At 52.4% G+C, this 18,713-nt stretch overlaps 1 protein-coding gene across 4 annotated transcripts; it reads right to left on the bottom strand.

Annotated features, from left to right (window-relative positions):
* Positions 1-1,137: 1,137 nt before the first annotated feature.
* On the bottom strand, positions 1,138-16,733 carry RPAP1 (RNA polymerase II associated protein 1). Of its 4 annotated transcripts, none has more exons than XM_008537249.2 (25): positions 16,660-16,733; positions 15,668-15,919; positions 15,211-15,359; positions 14,841-14,930; positions 14,265-14,385; positions 13,445-13,666; positions 12,182-12,361; positions 11,059-11,174; positions 10,677-10,775; positions 9,707-9,808; positions 9,313-9,480; positions 8,871-9,053; positions 8,610-8,744; positions 8,340-8,510; positions 7,637-7,794; positions 7,023-7,181; positions 6,670-6,871; positions 6,139-6,248; positions 5,652-5,847; positions 5,291-5,443; positions 4,912-5,054; positions 3,594-4,350; positions 1,974-2,150; positions 1,776-1,835; positions 1,138-1,669 (listed from the first exon to the last, which is right to left on the bottom strand). In XM_008537249.2, the coding sequence occupies exons 2-25, from the start codon at positions 15,846-15,848 to the stop codon at positions 1,520-1,522; spliced, it is 4,182 nt and encodes a 1,393-aa protein (XP_008535471.2). In that variant the 5' UTR covers positions 15,849-15,919; positions 16,660-16,733; the 3' UTR covers positions 1,138-1,519. The 4 variants fall into 4 exon arrangements, with proteins under 4 accessions (XP_008535471.2, XP_070481101.1, XP_008535470.2 ...); XM_070625000.1 differs by having other exon boundaries at positions 15,251-15,359; positions 16,660-16,722; XM_008537248.2 differs by having other exon boundaries at positions 16,475-16,716.
* Between the last annotated feature and the right edge of the window lie 1,980 nt (positions 16,734-18,713).

The following is an 18,713-nucleotide window of genomic DNA, read 5'->3' as shown; positions in this document are numbered from 1 at the left end:
CATAAACATGATGATAAGTAATTCCACACAGAAAATGAAGCTGTAAGAAAGCTTAAGTGTTAGAATTCAGACAAAAGAACAACCTGGAAACTCTACCAAAAGAAAGAGTGATGAGGCTGGCCCTGTGGCATAGTGGTTAAGTTCAGCATGCTCCACTTCAGCAGCCCAGGTTCATGGATTCAGATCCCAGGTGTGGACCTATACAACTTGTCAGCCATGCTGGGGCAGCGACCCACATACAAAACAGAGGAAGGTTGGCACAGCTCAGGGTGACTCTTCCTCAAGAAAAAAAAGAGGAAGATTAGCAACAGATGTTAGCTCAGGGCGAATCTTCCTCAGAAAAAAAAAAAGAGATGAAGTGACGAACCAGAGTTTATGCTTTGACCCAGTCCTCCCCAGCTCATGCCTAACCACAAATAAAGTCCACAATGGAAGGGGTGTTGTCGGACAGTGCTATAGACCGAATGTTTGTGTGCCCCCAAATTCATATGGTGAAACCTAATCCTCAAGGTGAGGGTATTTGGAGATGGGGAGGTGATTTAGGTCATGAGGGTTCCACTCTTATGGGTGGAACGGGATTAGTGCCCTTATAAACAGAGGCTTCCAGAGAGCTCCCATGTCCCTTCTGCCATGTGAGGGCTTTCTATGAACCAGGAAGTTGGCCCTTACCAGACACCAAACCTGCCAGCACCTTGATCTTGGACTTCCCAGCCTCCAGAACTGTGAGAAATAAATTTCTGTTGTTTATAAGCCACCCAGTCTATGGCACTCTTACAGCAGCCTAAACAGATTAAGACAGACAGCCACTGCACCAGTCTCATTTTTGGCTTCTTCATGTCCCAGGATGGCAGTTGATAGAAATAGGGGACCACAAGAAGACAAGATGCTGACCTCATTAAGGACACCTATACCCCAAGGGGACTGCTGAGAGCCCTTCCAGAAGGCACCCTATTCTCAAGAGCACTGCCCTGGGCTGGCTCCACTCCAGAACTGGGACTCACATTTTTGTTGTCCCAGATGTGGATTCAATTCTCACCTCCCACTCATGATTCCTCCCCCATCTCTCTCACAGTAGTCCAACTTCTCCCCCATCCCTTGATACCGATCCTGAATCAACACACCTGAAATCAGTTCAAATCAGATTCCCAAGAGATAAAATTTTTTTTTTTATTTCAATGCATAGCTATAGCATTCACACATCCTGACCTGGGGCGGGGGAGGGGGAGAGGGAGGAAGGGTGGACTTAGTTTGTCTCATCCCCAAGAGGGGGTAAGTAGCTAAGTCACCCTTCACTCCCAGCACAGACCCTCAGAAGCCCCTGATCCTGAGCTCCAGATCTCAGGACAGAAGGGTGGGGCTCACCCTGCTCCAGAAAAGCTCAAACAGCCACTCCCAGGAAGGCAAGCCTTCTGCTCCTGTCTCCTGCCCACCCGTAGGACACAAAGTCCTTCTGTCTGGCCAGGCATCTGCTGGTGAAGCCCAGGAGAACGTATCCATCTCTTCATCTGCAGCAGCTATGCTAGGTCTCTGAGCCCCCATTTTGGAGCATCCCTGAGGTCAGTCTCTGGAGGTACTGCTGACGCAGAGGGGGCAACTGGGGATATAGCTCAAAGCCCTCTGGGAGGGCAGAGTTGGGAAGCTTATAGTGCAGGAGGTGCTGCCGGAGACCCTGCAAAGAGGGAGGAAACTTCATGAAGTGGGTAGTAAGATCCTGTTGAGATCTCCGTCCCCCAAGACCCTCTACTCTCCCACCCCCCAGGATGTGCCCCACGTACCTCATCTGCCAGCAGCCAAGTTTTCTGCAGCATGCTCCTGCGGGCAGCCTTGACATCGTCCTAAAGGCAGAACAGGGATAGGTGGCACTGGGCCAAAGGCTGGTACCCATCACCGGCCTTGCCCAGCCCTCACCTCCTCCCCAGAGGCAGCTCACGGCAGGCTCCCTTCCTCCTTCTGGAGATGGGGATGTAACTTACTGAGCTCTTTGGGTCCTGGGAGAAGATGAAGCTGTTGACGTGGGCCACAGCCACAGCATAGAGCACGGGGCACCAGCAAGGACGGAGTGCACCAGTAACCAGAGCCCGGAAGTAGAGCTGAAGGAGAGCCAGGTTGTCTTCAGGAGGCCCTGTGTAGCACTCCAGGGACACAGGCAACTGTGACAGGGGAAATGAGACACGCTGGGTGAAGGTGGGAATGTGTATCACCTGAATGCAGGGTGGGTGGCTGATGGTCACAAGAACCCAGTCACGAAGGCAGAGATCAGGTCCTGCACAGACATGTGTCCCTCTCTGCCACAAGGATCAACGTGAAAGACTAAAGAGCTGGAAAGCAGGGGACACTGGGAAACTGAGAAGCTGTGAATTTTTACTGCCTACCACATCTGTTTAATCTACGTAAAATTAAAACTCAAAATGTCACGTTTAACTGCTTGATTATATTGTCAAACCTTTCAAAAGTTCATGTTCTTTGGACCAGTAATTCTCTTTCTAAAAAATTATTCTTAATCCCATGCAGAAATGATTATGAGAGAAATAGAGCTAAAGTTTATGTTCAATGGTGTGGTGTTTATCATAGTTACTTAAAATAGCAAAAAATTGGAAACAACTTTCCTACCCACCAAGGGGTTCTGATAAAATAAATTGGGGCATACCTACACAATGAATTATGTAATAATAAAAAATGTTGATTTATTAGAATATTTAGTGATGTAGGGAATGCTTATTACATGTTAAATGAAGAAAACATCATGCAGTGATTCTAATTTTATAAAAATATATATGCACATAAAAAAGATAAATCAAAATCAAAATGGTTACCACTGGGTAGTGGGATTATGGATGACTATAATGTTCTTTTTTTTTAATTCTTAAAAATATTTTTTCTTTTTAGTTTTTTATATAAAATATATATGTATATTTTATATACAGATATTAAATGTATTTATATATTAAAATACTTATAAGTTTACCAAAATAAGCTATAATGAAAATTAAAAAACAAATCTAAAAAAATAATAATTCTTTACAGCTTATAAATTTAACTCCTTAGCCTGATATATGAGGCCCTCTCAGACTTCATTAGCCTTGTTTCCAACATCTTCCCAAACTGAATCTGTTCTAGACTCCTCCCGCCTCCCACCGTGTCATACTCCTTCCTGCTTCAGCTTATGCTATTCCACTAGGTACATCCTACCCTTCCTCCTCAACAGTCCAAATCTACCCAACCTTCAACGCCCAGATCAACCCCTACTGCCACAAGGCCTTCTCCTTATGGGAAACCCATTTTGATCTTTGCCTTTTCTGAATCCTGACTCAACACCTAGAATTCGAACAATTTAGAACAACGTTGTTTTTTTAGTATATCTTTTCTAGACTATAGCAGCTCGTGAGCAAGGAGCTGTGCCTTGTTAATAATAACAAACACCTACTACATGCCAGATACTACGTTAAACCCTTTTCATGGATTCTCTTAATCTCCTCAAAGGCCCCCATGGGTAAGAGAAGGAACTGAGGCCCACCAAAGCTGCCTACTGCTCGGGACTGCCCCCAAGGCCCAGGACGATGCCCATGGTGGGCTCTGCTGCACTGAGAAAGTACCTGGGTCAGAGGCAGGCCCAGAGCTCGCAAGGCTCCCACATGCTCCCCAAAGAGGGCGAGGCGCAAGGTGACGCTGAACCGACGCTGCAGGGGAAGGAGGACCAGAGCCCCAAAGAGGTGGTCCCCAAAAGAGACAGCCTCAAAATGCTCCAGGAAATTGGCATAGAGGTCAGGGAAAGATGCCAGCCCCGGAAGTGGGCAATCCAAGTTGAGGGTTGGCAGGACTTCAGGCTGGCAGAGCTGGGCCAGCAGGGCTGCCACCAAACGTTGTACTGGGGTCTCCCGGAACAGTTCACTGTCCACCAGGAACACGCACATGAGCCGTGCCAGGCGGGCAGCAGGAGGTACAGCCCAGAGGGCCTGGGGGCGCCAGCTCTCTAGGACTAGCACCCACTGCAAGGCCCGCATGGCTGTGCCCACAGTGTCAGCAGGAGGGAGCCCCGAGGGGGTGTCTGAAGCCCGGTGGTAGAGGTGAATCAAAGGCAGGAAAGGCCAGTCAGTGGGCAGCAGTGGCTCCTTAGGCACAGGGAGCAGCAGGGCTGGGATTCGCTGTAGCTCCCCTCGGTACACGGCCTGGGAGGCTAGCAGGCTCGCTCGGGCCAGTGAGCAGTGGGTCAGATAGCAGCTGCGAATGCTGGAGAGGTCCTGGCAGGCCTGAGCTAGCTGAGCCCCTCGTTCACACCCAGGGTCCCTGCCACTCCGTAAGGACAGCCGGTCAGAGAAGTCAGCTGCCTCAGGACCCCCTGATGCTCCTTCCCTGTAACAGAATCCAAAAGCCAAAAATGAGGGCTGGAACCACAGTACCCAGAAGGCCATGCGTGCTCTCCAGAGCTTCCCAGGTCCAATCCCACTCCTCCCTGTTCCCCTAATAACCTTCCATGCAGTGTGTACAGCACTTAAGAGGATGGACAGTAAAGCCAGCTGCCTAGGTGCAAGTTTAGAGAACTTCTCTGTGCCTCAGTTTCCTCATAGTAAAATGGGGATGATAATAATATCCCTCTCATGGTACAGGTAAAATACTTAAAATACAGACAAATACTTAAGGGACTACCAAAGAGTAAGCACTGAGTAATGGTCAGCTAGTTTATACACCATTTTTAGCCATACAGTCACACTGAAGTCCCCTGATACTCTCCGGTATGGTTATCCTCTTCCTCGCTTCACTGATGAGGAAATGGAGGCTCTGACAGGTTAAGTGTAACCCATGGAAGACCGAGAATGAAACCCAGGTCTCCCGGGTCCAGATTCAGGGCTGCTCTGTCAACAACCACGGCAGCCCCTCAAAGGGCTGAGTTGATGCCACCAACCCTGGACCTACGGGAGGAACTCCAGCCGAAATACACAGCTCAGCAGTAGCTCATGGGCGAGGTGCTCGCTTCCGGGCAGCAGCCGGCTCAGCAGGGCCAAGGCCATGCCATGATGGAGGGCGGCATTTGTGGCCGCCATTGGCTGGAGTGTTGCCTGTGAACAGAACAACCGGGGGATGGCGGTGGGTGAGGGGAAGAGAGGACAAAGCAAAGAGCAGCAAGGAAGAAGAGATAGGCAAAGGGATCTATGCTGAAGGGCACCAATCCTGGGCATGTCTGGAGGAAAGCAGGGGCTGCGTGGTCTGCCAGAAGCAGCACAGGCTTCAGAGAAGCAGGATGAGGATAATGGAGCGGGGGGAAGGGGCAACATCGACAGACAGGGGCACCTACCGCTCTCTGGGCCAGGGTGAGTGCCAGGTACTGCAGGTGGCACTCATGGCGCAGGGCCCACGCAGAGAAGGGTGTGAGGTGTGGAGCGGCCACAGGAGCCGCGCATTGGAGGAAGTAATTCTGGAGTCCTGGGGCAGCCAATATGGCAGCCAGCTGAGGAAAAGGTAGCTTGTTAGATCTAAAGGTGACTTTGATTCCTTCTGGGGCTCCCCAGGTGGCTGCCTCCTCCCCAGACAAACTCAGAGAAGTGGGTACTGGCAGAAAAGGCGTCCCTTCCCCAAGGGGCGCCCCCTGCCCCTTCCTTCTGACTCCTGCCATCTTGGCCCCCTGCCTGGCCCCTAACCAGGAGCCCAAGACTCACCTGGCCACATAGCCCCTTGTGGATCCGGGCCAGGGTGTTGAAAAGAGAGAGGAGGGCTGTGAGGAACGGGAAGGGGGAGGCTGAGCCAGCCAGACTGAGAGCGGGGCGGCCTCCCGTGCAGCCCAGTGACACGAGGCTGGAGAGAGTTTCAGGGGTCGGAGCACAGGACAGCGGGTTGCAGAGAAGGGAGCAGCGCCTGAAGGCAGAACAGAGAAGCTGAGAGGAGCTCTGGCCTGATGTGTGCCGGGCTGGCAAACAGCTGCTTCGTCTGCGACCAAGGCTAGCAGGCGCTTGGCTGTGCAATCCAGCGCCCACATTCCTGAGAGCCTGACATAACTGCGGCCTGCTAAGTTTCCCTCAGGCTGAAGGGTTCCACTTGGGATGGCTTAGGGAGCGAGCCCCAGGAATTCCATAAGGAGAGACACCATCTCCTCACCAAGGCCCTCCACCACGACCCCCCGCCCCAAACCACACACACAGTACATACCCAAGGGAATCCCACAGGCTGCCCAGAGTGGGCTGGTTCAGCAAGGGCAGCAGCAGCTCCTCTGACAGGCGCTCCATGTCCTGAAGCCAATCTCCTGGGCACAAGCTTGGCTGGAGGACCGAGGAGCTCACTGAGCTGATGGCCCAAGATACCCATTCTCCTAGATCCAGGCCAAGCCCAGGATTCTAAGAGCCCGAGAGAGCCAGTGTTTGGAGGTTTCTGCCTTCTGACCCTTCTGGAGGGAGAGAAGAGCCTGAGGTTGTTCTGGCACCCACTGTCTAGGGGTCCTGAGAGAGCATAAAGGCTCCGGGGAGGCTGATCTGCTGCTTGGGTTCTCTGGTCCCCACCAACATAAACTCCTTGCAAGCTCCACTGGATATGGAGGTGAAAAGAGGAGGAAAGGTGAAGAATAGGAAACGGTGGGAATGAGGAGGCAGGAGTGGAGAGGGGGACACAGAAGGAGGAGGGTAGAGGGGTAAGATGGAGGCAGGGCACCCAGGGCATGGTGGGAGGCAGACAGGCAGCACTCACCTGCTGGCTCCAGGCCTGGTAGTAGGCATCCAGGAAGAGCAGGCAGGCAGTGGGCACCAGGCCCAGGGCACTCCACATCTCAGGTCTGGGAAGCAACTTCAAGGTCTGTCTTAGACAGGGCTCCACCAGAAGCTGGAGCCCAGACACCTCTGTCCAAATGATCAAGGAAGGGGTGGCCAACAGACTGGCCTCAGCAGGGTCACTACAGAGGTGCCAAAAGGGGCTGCAGTGAGATCTGGCTGCCTCAACTCTGCTTTAAGTTCTAGTGACCCTCCCCCTGTGGAGGAGCACTCCTGCCTGTCCCAGAGCTCCCAGTAGGATGTCCCTGCCGGCAGCTCAGGGCTGTAACCTACCTGCTGGGCTCAGGGGCAGTGTTGCTGGCTGCCAGGGTCAGCTGGGTGAGGAGACTGAGCAAGGAGGCTATCCGCTGCATGGACAGGGGCCGAGGGGAGTGGACGTTGAGCTCCTTGGGCACAGCCTGCAGGGCCTGCATGAGCACTGGGTAAAGCTCCCTGGGGGAGAACAATTACCGCCTTCAGTGATGAAGGGAGATAGAGATGTACGATACAAGGCAAGGCCCCGCCCAGGGATCTGCAGCTGGTTGAGGAGGAGCAGGAGGGAGAGCCCAGCGCTGGGTACTCTTGGAAGCTTCAAGAGGGAAGGAAGGCTGGGGGCTGAAGGGAAGGAGGTAGCCCTTCAAGGCTTCCCTCCAAGAGGGAATTTAAATCTAATTTCACTGAGATACCAATGCTGCTGTGCACAGAACATGGTTAACCCCGCTTTGTTCCTCTTTCCCCGGGCTGGTCCGGACTACCAAGCCCTCTTCATTCCGCCCAGAATCCCCTCTTCCTTATTCTCAGCCTCCCTTCAAGCTTGAAACCTTGAGCAAGGCTGAGTCATCAGGTTAGGTGTGAAGGCAGAACTGCAGGGGTCTGCGAAGGAGCCTACCCACCCCCTCTCTCCTCACCGATAAAGATCACTGCCCTGGCCATAGGAGGCGGCCACGGCCCACAGACGGAAGGCCTCCATGCTCAGCATCTCAGCTTCCTCCGGGGGCAAGGCCAGTTCCTGGGGTGGCTCAGCTATAAAGCGGCGCAGGCGGCTCCGGAGATCAAAGCTGTTTAACTGGGGGTGGGCACAGAGTCTGGGGATCAAGGTCAGCTGGGGGGTCCCAAGTTTCAGGCCTCAGGTTCTCTCACTACAGAGATTGGCTCAACTCAGCCCTGTTCCAGGCCCCTCTGGTGCTGCAGGGTCATAGATCTGGGCAAGGGTGAAACTACCTCATCCATCCCTTCCCCCTTCCCACTTCCCACTTCCTCCTTCCTTCCTTTCCTCCCTCGTCCTCCCCTTCTTTCAGCAAGCGTTTGCTGAGCACCTTTTTTAGGGCTACTTGGCTACAGGTGATGGGTGCCTATCTGCATGTGGCTCTTCTTGTCTGGGTCCAGGGAACAGGGAACCCCCCCCTTCATATGAGAGCAGAGTAGGCCTACAGGATACACTAGGCTCCAGGTGACTAGCTCCTGCCTGGTGGTTTCTGTGCCAATTCTAAGCAATTGGGACAGATATGAAGAGGAAGCTGGCATGAACAGACCATCTAGTGTCCAGGAGCCATGCTTAGCCCCAACCCAGCCCTGTCTTGAGGCCCCATCCCTGCCCTGTGTCCTGCTCACCAGCCGGGCAGCAATATTCCTACCAGCCGAGGCCAAGACACGAAGTAGTTTCATGGCAGTAGCACAGGGTACTTTGTGCAGACTAGGGGTAGGCCCCACCCCCACTGGGGACCAGCTGGTGGGCAGGAACTCTCGAACCACGGTCTCTATCAGCCGAGGGCACTCCAGGACCTGTGGGGGAGAGGAGGCGAGGGGAGGTAGGTAGGCTGAAGGTCAAGACCAGGCCCAGCTATGCTCTTTGCCCACTCCCTGCCTCCTTCTCTTTCTCACCCTTGTGGCTGACTCCAGGGAATGCCGGGCCAGGCGGATGAGCACAGCCAGGATGTCAAGGACCACAGAAGGTCCTGGGCAGGTCACCTCCAGCACATAGCGCAGCCGAGGCAGCAGGTTGGTAGCCAGAAGGCCCTGAGGATAAGAGGGATAAACCCAATGCCAAATGCAGCTGGGCCCCAGGCCTTGATGACCCCTCTTGCGCAACATGTGCTTGTCCTCAAGGTCATGAGACACGTGCAGCTGGCCCAGCACCTTTACCTTGATGACATCATGTCGGGCCAGGTCAGATGGAGGCCGGTTTCCTTCCTCAGGATTCTTCCTTTTTGCTTTTTCTGCTGGGGGCTCTTCATCCTCATCCTCATCCTCCTTGTCCTCCTGGCTGGGCATCAGAGGGAACACCAAAGCTCCGTGGTACCAGGAGAAGGTGCTGTCAAGAAGCTCCTGCCAGAGGAAAGAGAGTGAGGGTGGGAAGTGGACGAAAGGGTCAGGCCAGGAAATGGGTCCAGGAGGAGAGGGCAGAAGCTATCCACCAAGGACAGAGAGGTAAGGCTCCTGGGCTTTGGGGCCTTTAGGAAGGTGATGCTGGATAGAGATTACCCAATCCCTGCTCTGCCTGGCAAAGCCTCAGCAATGAGGGCAAGCCCGGCAGGAGGAGTAGGGACCCTGATGCCTCAAAGCCCCGTTCCCATCCCTGTTGTACCTCATCTCCAGGAGCTACCAGCAGAGCCCGAAGAGCCCGGACAGCAGCTGCGATGACCCCATCCACTCTGTCATCCAGGGAGAAGCGCAGCAGGAAGAGGAAACCAGCATCCAAAAGGAGGTGCAAGACACTGCCCACTAGCTGGTCCCCAAACTCACCAGCCTGGGCCTTAGGGACAGGAGGATAAAACCTTGTTGAAGATGCTGAAGTTATAGTCTTTGTCCTAACCATTTACTTGCCCACCTCTGACCCTGGGCTTGCCCCGTTCCCAGGCTGACTCACAGACCCATGGTGTATGGGCTAGTGAGCCAGAGTGAAAAGGGCAGGAGGTGGAAAGAGGTAAGGTTGGGGGGTGAGGGGTCAGGGGGCAGGACCAGGCCAGCAGTCCACTCACCCTGCTGATGACCTGGGCCAACACATGCAGTGCTAGTCCTCTCTGCTGGGACACCTGGCTACGTGTCAGATGGAACAGCTCCTGGAGGGAGTACCCTGCTCTCTGAGGCAGGGACAAGAAGTCAGAAGGAGCCAAGACACAGGGCAGCACCCTCCCACAAATATGCAACAATCCATATATGCCAGGCACCGAGTTAGGTGTCAAGGGGAAGACAAAGAGTACTATCCCTTGCTTCTGCTCTCCATGGATCCTTCAACTGGTACAGAAGATAGGACTTGCATACCAGCAACCATAGCGTATGGCAGATTGGGAGGAAGGTAGTAATCGGCGTTTAACTTGCAACCAGAGAACAGGAGAGAAAGAAGGGGGACCTGGAAACGTGATCTAGTCTCAGTGGGTGGGCAGAGCTTGGAGGGCCCAGCATGGAACAGTAAAGGCATTCCCCAGAACAGGCTTCAGGAACCGAGCCTTGGAGGTCCTTGAGCACAGGGTGTATATGGCAGGAAGGCAGCAGGAGTGAGGGAGGCCGAGCTGTAGGGTCAGCAGGGACAGACTGGGGAAGGCCTGTCTTGCTGGGTTGAGGAGCCAAGACTATTCTGTGTGCAGAGGGAAACCAGGAAACTTTCTAAGGCAAGGAATGGCCTGAGCCAGGCCAGAGGAAATCAGTATGGCAGCCCCATGAGGGACAGAATGGCAAGGCAGAGAGTGGAAGATTGAGCAGACAAGAGGGAGCAAGGCTGTTATCTAGGAAGCATCATGGGGAGGTGACAGACAGCAAATTAGCAAGTTCTGGCAACTGACTGGAATGTGAGGGAACGAGAAGATTTCAAGCCTAAGAACCTGAATGGACAGCAAGGCCATGAACTGGAATAGAGCACGTAGGAGTCCTAGGCAACTGAGGAGAGGTCCTTTTCCACGTGGCTGAAAAGCAAGGAGCGCTGCCCAGTCCTCCCTGGGTCCTATGCCTCACCTCCGCCTCCTCTCCATGGTGGTGCAGGCCCAGATGGGTGGGCAGGTCCACATCAGGGGCCAGTAGCTCTCCCTGAAGACTGAATCGGGCCTGCATCCTCTAATGAAGAGAGAAAGAGGACCATGCGCTGAGGGCAGCAGCAACTTCCCCACACCCACTCCTCACCTTTAATCCCAGGACTCTCAGGACACAGCTCCTAACTCTACCTCTGACTGGAAATGGGGTTCCTCTGGCCTTGGGGGTGAGGCAGGGAGAGGAGAGTGAGCACAAAGGAGAGATGTTTCTCAAGCTCGGGGGAAGAGAAGGGCCTGAGTTCTGGTAAAAGAGCCACAGCCCCACTTCTACCCCGCCCACCCCTCATAGGCCAGTTGGCCCTCCTCACCTCCTGTGTCTGCTGCCGCCGGAGTGGGGGCAGGTCCTGGGTCCAATGGAGCTTCTCCAGCTCAACAGTGTCCATGTGCAGCCATTCTTTGTGGGGGGTCATGGGCAGTGCCAGAGCTGGGGAGACGGAAGCAGAGCAGTATTCCCTAAGGGGCTCAGCTCACTGATCCTCTGGGGTCCCAGCCATCACCCAGTAGCTGCCACATCCATCTCTGCCCTAGGGTCTGAGCAGTCTCTGCCCTCAGCTATGGCTAATGGCATAGCCCAGGGGCTGGAACTCCTGGGAACAGGACAAATGTCTCAGATATGGCAGAACATACCCAGTCCTGGGCTCTAGCCCCCTCCCCTGTTGACCCCAAGGATTTGTTGGGAGGGGAAAGAGGAAGAGAAGGAGGTAAGGAAGAGAAGAGAGGGGGATGGGAGGACCACATACACCAGGGAAAACATAATTCTCCTCTCTCTAGCACCAACCTTCTAAAGGAGGAGGAGAGTGGGTCCAATGAGGGGGGAGCTACACCGCTTTAGTAGGGCAAGAAACAGACACACACCCACAGCATCCTCCTCCTTCCTCACCCCAACCCCCACTCAACCTGCTCAGTAGGCCCGGAGCTTATCCAGGGGCAGAAGGTTCCTGGCTCTCGTAATTTAATTTCTTCTTTTGTTAATCACTAATAAAATAATCCACTTCCTAGGAAATGAGTGCTCCCATTGGCCTCTCTGCTTTGTAAGACCTGCGTCAGACTCTTCCTTTCCCATCGCCGTGGCCCTGCCATCTTCCCCCAATACTGAGAGCAGAGGCAGAAAGAGCTGTGGGATGGATGGAGCCAGAGCTGGGGCAGCTACCACAAAGGCAGGGGGCAGACGGTCTGCCAGAGGAGGGGGCCATTCAGCCACCACACCCTGCTGCCTCTTACCAGGGAGGAGAGAGAAAGAGCAGTCACAGGACAAGAAAACAGGAAGCATGTGCAGGAAGAATATATGCATTAGCAAATGAAGATTGATTTCAAGGCAATAATGAGGATTAACATTAGATGTCAGAGGACAGAGAAGACTCTCCCTTTTCCTTTCTGCCAGGCCTAGGAGACGCGATACTTTCCTCTACTTTTATTCCCCCTCCTCCACACCTGGGGCTCCTGGCTCCAGCTCATCTTCCTGCCTGGGCTCAGTAGCAGGAGCTGGCACAATGGGCTCCTCTCCAGTGACCTCAACAGAGGGGCCTCCTGGCCTCTGCTCCTCCGCAGCCTTCCCTCCTGCTTGCTTGTGGGTGCTGCTGCGAGATCTCAAGAAGGCAACCAGGCTGGGATCTGGAGGAGAGGGTGGCGGGGAGAGTGGGTGGGGGCAGATCCTCCCCAGCCTCCTATAGACCTGAGACCTGCTGAATACTGCCTGCCTATAGGTGCCAAGGCCAAGACAAGCCACTTTCCGGCCCTGATCTGAGCCCCCTGGGCTCTCTTGGGGCCCCAGTGACCCACACCTGTCACTGAGACCTGCGTGCCCACCTTTCCCTCCACTCTTCACAGTTCCCTGGCCCAGGTCCCTCTGCCCACTTCTGTGTTTGGCTCCAGGTCAGAGGCCCAAATAAGTGGCTGTGGAATAAATGAAGGAATGTTGACTACAGCCAAAGAGAATAATTTCTCTCACTTTCAGATAATTTATTTATGCACAAATATTCACTAAAAACCCAAGATATACTCTGCTCCACATACGGTTTGGAACAAGACTGAGTTGGTGCTATCGTTTGGGTGAAGAGAAACAAGGAGGGAGGCATGGTACAGTATAGCATCATATAACAGAACCTACTGTAGCTGTGCTGGAGTACAGCTACAATATAGTGTCTCACACTAGTGTAGTATAGTATACACTGCACAGTGGTTAAGAGCAGGACCTGTGACACCAGATGCACCTGGGTTTATACCTCATCTGTGTTCCTTTCCAGCTGTGTGACATGGGGGAGGATTTCTTAAAGTTGTAAGCCTCATTTCTTTTCTTAAGTAAATGAGGTTAGTACCACCTACCTCACAGGAACTGTTTGAGGACAGAATGAAATAATGCATTAAAGTAGTCAGCACATGGGGCCGGCCCCGTGCCCATGTGATTAAGTTCGCGCCCTCCACTTCGGCGGCCCAGGGTTTCACCAGTTTGGATCCTGGGCGTGGATATGGTGCCAGTCATCAGGCCATGCTGAGGCAGCGTCCCACATGCCACAACTAGAAGGACTCACAACTAAATAATATATACAACTATATACTGGGGGGATTTGGGGAGAAAAAGGAAAAATAAAATCTTTAAAGTACTCAGCACAGTGCCTGGCACTCACAGTAAGCCTGCCTCCAGAAGTAGCAGTCCCTTCCTAGCCCAGTCTGGGCAGGAAAGCCAGGTGCCCATACCAAGCTGAGCCAGCAACCGCTGCTGCTCCTGCAGGATCTCCTCGGGAGCCATGGCTTGCAGTCTCGCTACATTCTCTTCATGGATGGTCTGGGCTTCCTGCTCAGCCTCCTGGCCCCTGAGCCCCTTCCCTGTGACCAGATGGGGTCCCTGGAAGCTGGAGCTGCCACAGGGAAGCTGGTTGCCCTGCTCCCTAGGTGTGAGTGCCTCAGAGGTCACAGCACCTGGAAGAAGTGTATGATCAGTTTCACCGCCTCACCCCAACTGGGCCCTCTGGCCCTTTCTCTAACCCCATTAGTCCTGGAGACAGATGGAGGCCCAGAGTTTTCCCAGGCACAGAGTAGAGACCCCCATGGGTCTGGCATAGGACTCCATACACCCTGGGGTTGGGTTGGTGATCTCTCCACTCATCCTCCCCATGGACTTATATGAGGTTTCCCTCAGAAATATCCTACACTCTGACTCTTCTCTGGAATGTCTAGAAAGCCACCTGCCTCTAGGGGCCTGCTCTCAGTTCTTCCACTAGTAATTTGTATCATTAAAGGAATCTTGGCCTACATCTTTATTTTAGTCTCTGCCAGACACTTCTACCCCCTTCCTTTCCCCTAGGGTCAAGAAATGGCCTGCCCGCTCTCTGTACCTAAGACCCAGATGTGGACCCAAGCCACCCATATGCAATACTCTAAGTGGGGATATGGGACACCTTTCTTTTTAGATGGTTCAAATGCACTTCATATTTGAGGCAGGAAGACATATCCAAAGTGACTCTATGATTGTGTCTTACCAAAAGTCCGAGCCCCGGCCTCTTCAACCCCAGCTCACCCTCTGGTGGGTCCAGGATGGACACAACTTCTCTAACTGCTGGGACTCTGACTTCAGATACTCTCCTTGCTGCAATCTCCTGGGCAAAGATGCTTCTCTTACCAGACGTTGCTGCCTTCCCCTATACGACAAAGAGAAAACCCAGGTGACTGATGCTCATTATCCTATTCTCATCTTAATCTCTTTATACCAAGGTCACTGGAACAAAAGGATAAGAGAGACTTATTCAGTATCCCAGGGTTACAACCCTAGTCCTCAGAAAAAGCAAGGCTCTTTAGAAGCACAGATCCTGAAGTCTAACAGACTTGGTTGGATTTCCAGCTCTTCTATCAATTACATGTGTGGTGTTAGACAAGTTATTTATCTTTTGGAGGTCTCTGTTACCTTATCTGAAAAACGGAGATAAGGATACCCACCTTACACACTTGTTATGAGGATTAAATGAAATAATACATATGAAGTACTTAGTGTGACAGTGCTTTAACAACAGAAGTACTCATCATTAAGATTATCAACCTGGGGAAGATTCACAATGAGGCTGTCCCCTAGGCATCACCTAAGGTTACCCCTGCCTACCTGTCTCCCCTGTGAGCGATGGAATACGGGAGGGAAAGCAACGCCACTGGGCAGAGGCAGATTCACAGCCGCTGAACTTGTATCCCGTTCCTGCAGCACAGCACAAAGTAGTGAAGATACAGAGATGTTCCTAGGCTGGACCCTATCCCACCAACCCCAGTTCTGTATGACTAGAACCTCACTCTAGGGAGTCATGAACCCACCTTACTTCTCAGGGCCCGGTGATTCTAAACCAGCCTCCAACCTGACTGCACAGGGCACAGAAGTCTCACCTTTCTGAATCACCCTCTACTCATAAAGCTCACCACCTCCACCCAATATCTTTGTTGCTCTAGGACACGTTGTCCCACTCAGCCAGGGTGAGACGCACAATAATCTTAGTCAAGACAGCAGTGATGTGCTGATCATGCCTGTTCAGCCTCTCTTCAGGGTCCTCATGTTCAGGCACGGGACAACCAGGGCTGGGCCTGGCTCTCTTCGGGGGAGCAGGAACCAAAGCTGGGGGCAAATCTGGGAGATCTGAGAAAGAAAAAAACCCAGATGTGAGGATGGCTTATACCTTCCGAGGAAGACACTGCCGGCTAGAGGGAAAACAAAGAAAGAAAGACAGCTGCCAAGCGGCCCTGGCTCAAGCTGTGTCCCCTTGAGCAAGATATTTAACCTCACTAAGCCTCAGTTTCTTCATATGTAAAAATAGGGCTGCAGCAAGAGAGGCCATGCAGAGTCTGAAATAATGATGGGGCAGAATCCAGCCACATCAGGAAGAGGGAGGGGGCCCTGAGGCTGTTCCCCTTCTCCTTCCCAGCCTCACACCCACAGCCACTCACTGTCCAGCATCACTACATCTCGATGATCCTGCAGCGGAGTTTGGTTTGGGTTAGTGTCGCCATCTCGCCTACTTCCTTTCTTCACCAATTGTACGGCTGGGGCTGCACCAGCTGCAAGAAACTGATTCTGGAAACGCAGCAGGTCCAGCTCAGACTCCCCTGGCTTTGGTCTTGACAGCATCTTGACACTCCTGCTGCCTCCCCAGTGTGAATCTCCACTGCTTCACTGTGGGGATTCCCTCTCATTCACCCCTAAAAGGAAGAAAGATAATGGGCGCTCTGCAATTGAACCCCTATTCTCCTTATTGTGCATCAGAGAAGGCTCTTTTTTTTTCTTGGGTTCATGTCAACTCATTTCTCCTCATTCATACCTTATCGCCATTCCCTCCCTATTTAGCCTTCCGTGATGTCATCAGCTTAGCAACAATATTTACTGCCAACTTAGATTGTTTACAATCGGTGGACGATAAAAACTCTCAGGAACAACCCTAGTGGAACTAAGGAAAATGCTACCAGGACCCAGGCAGATAATCAAACTGGAGAGAACATGCCTGGCCTAGAGATATTGAAATTATTAAAAATCTTGGGCTGTAAAAGATCAATATATAAAACTCATTTGCATTGCTATATACTAGCAAAGAACAATCACAAAATGAAATTAAGAAAAAAATTCCACTTACAATAGCATCAAAAAGAATAAAATACTTCGGAAAAAATTTCCCCAAAGAATCACAAGACTTGTACACAGTCGGGCCCCACAACTGCCCCCAGGCGCCCCTGGACCACCCACGCCTACAGAGAAATCACCGAGTCTCTGCTTTTGCTGCCGGCGGATGGGGGACCATGCCCGAGATCTCCGCACCGAAGAGTCCGCGGCCCCTCCTGTGCCGACCACAGACACTCGGGCAGGCTCCGACAAAGGAACTGGACACTCTGCACAGAGCCCTCCGCCGGGGTCCCCTGACGTCTGTTCCTCCAGCCAAGCCACCTACTTGCTCCAAGACCGCCTGGGCGCCGCCATCTTGCCCCGCAAATGCCGCGCTTCCGCCGCCGCCAGACGTGAGCTTCCGCCCCGCAGCCTGGCCCCGCCCCTCCCGGACCTGGCTCCGCCCACTCTGGGCTTTGCAGGCTTGGCGTTCCAGACCTGCAAGAGCGAAGATAGTCGGTTTGCGGTGTCCTGTCCCACCACGTAAGCTCTGAGTCGACGCTCAGAACACTCATCCTTCCGATGTACAGCAGGCACAGGCCCTTCTACACATACAACACCCGTGACGGAGGCAGAGGGTTCCTCAGACGCCCCTGTGCACTCACCACTCCAGATAACTACATCCCGCACCCCAGCACCCAAGCTCACGGGCAACACCCAGAAACCTGCACACACACCGGTGTGGCCGCCCCAGTGTGTTTATGAGCGAGCAAGAAGGTAACTGTGAAAAAGGAAAGGCGAGGCCCAAGGAAAAAACGTTACAGGAGTAGTTGTGGTGAGAAGAGAGAAGAAAACAGCCTCATTGCCGGCAAGGTGATCCCCTTCTTGAGCAACCTGCCTTTGTTCCTGCCGGTGTCCCTTCTCGGAAATGTCCCTTCTTGGAAATCCTACCTCTTTTCCCTTCCACCCCCAGCCCCCAAAGTCTTTCTCTTCAAAGTCTTTCTCTTCGTTTAAGGCCTAGCTGGAATCAACTCTAAAACCTTTGTCAACTGGTCCTACTCTCACTGAACATTCCTTGGAATCTTCCACCTGCACCCCGCTGGGTGGCATCTTGGGAACGCACTGCCCACTATCAACTATCACTGGTTACCTTTTCACAAGCATCTGTCCTGTTCCCTTGACTAGACTGTCTTTTTTGCATCCATAATGCTCAGCACCCAGCAGCATATTGCCATGCACATATGACCCTAGTAAATCATTCCTTTATTGAAGGCCATCTTTTTTATTTATTTATTTTTATTTTGAGGAAGATTAGCCCTGAGCTACCATCGGCCGCCAGTCCTCCTCTTTTTTGCTGAGGAAGACTGGTCCTGAGCTAACATCCATCCCCATCTTCCTCCACTTTATATGTGGGACTCCTGCCACAGCATGGTTTAACAAGCAGTGCTAGGTCCACACCCGGGATTCAAACCAGCAAACCCTGGGTGGCCAAAGCAGAGCACTCGAACCTAGCTGCTAAGACACCAGCCCGCCTTGAAGGCCATCTTAAGGCAGCCAATGTTAGTTTAGTGGTTCTCAAACTTTAGCAGGCATCAAAATTACCTAGAGGGCTTGTTAAAACAGATTGCTAGGCCTCACCCTCAGAGTTTCTTATTCAGTAGGTCTGGCATAGGACACAAGAATTTGCTCTTCTAACAAGTTTCCAGGTATTCTATAGAATCCTTCTCTAGTTCTCTTGGTCTCAACTGCGGCAGTAAATTTCAGCTACTAGGATTTAGCCAGCCGTGGGATCTAAAATAGTACTGGACCTGATCAGAAATTATGGGGAATGAGGGTGGGGGAACTGGAGCCAAAGATGCAGAAAGAATAGATAGTAGAAAATCGTTGTTTGCAACCACTAATGAAATAATCGCTCCAGGCAATGATCATCAATGACTGATAAAACTATTAGGTAAAAGTTGTGAGGACTTCATATGGATGGATCAGGTTGCCAACTTAACGTCACTAAACTGCCCTTAGCATCACTGGACATAATGTGCCTTCTGACCTGATGCAATTGGAAGTACAAAACACCTCCCAAGAAACCTTCATGCCAAAAAATTGAACCTGAATCTAGTCAAGTATCTAGATCTAACTACCAATCTATAAGAAATACGCACTGTAAAGGAGCGTGTTAAATGATAGCACAAGGATACAATTAACAAAATCCAGATTGTGGAAAATTCTTCAAAGGACCCAGTTTCTTGTATAAATTTCACGTTCAGGAGAGAAGGGAGACCTTTTATAGATTTAAAAACACATGAGGGGGGCTGGTCCGGTGGCACAGCGGTTAAGGGTGCATGTTCTGCTTTGGCGTCCCGGGGTTTGCCGGTTTGGATCCTGGGTGTGGACATGGCACCA

This window comes from Equus przewalskii, chromosome 1 (genome assembly GCF_037783145.1).
Source record: "Equus przewalskii isolate Varuska chromosome 1, EquPr2, whole genome shotgun sequence".
Classification (NCBI taxonomy): domain Eukaryota; kingdom Metazoa; phylum Chordata; class Mammalia; order Perissodactyla; family Equidae; genus Equus; species Equus przewalskii.
Note: the sequence above shows the minus strand (reverse complement) of the source record. Positions and strands in the feature narration are given on the sequence as shown.

Bases quoted from the DNA above. Each gene is read 5' to 3' on its own strand.
- RPAP1 (XM_008537249.2), bottom strand. From the start codon at position 15,848: ATGCTGTCAAGACCAAAGCCAGGGGAGTCTGAGCTGGACCTGCTGCGT. The intron at 8,745-8,870 runs GTAAAGGTGCTG...TCTTATCCTCAG, and splicing joins CCCGACATGATGTCATCAAG to GGCCTTCTGGCTACCAACCT. The intron at 1,836-1,973 runs GTAAGTTACATC...TTCTGCCTTTAG, and splicing joins CCCAGGACCCAAAGAGCTCA to GACGATGTCAAGGCTGCCCG.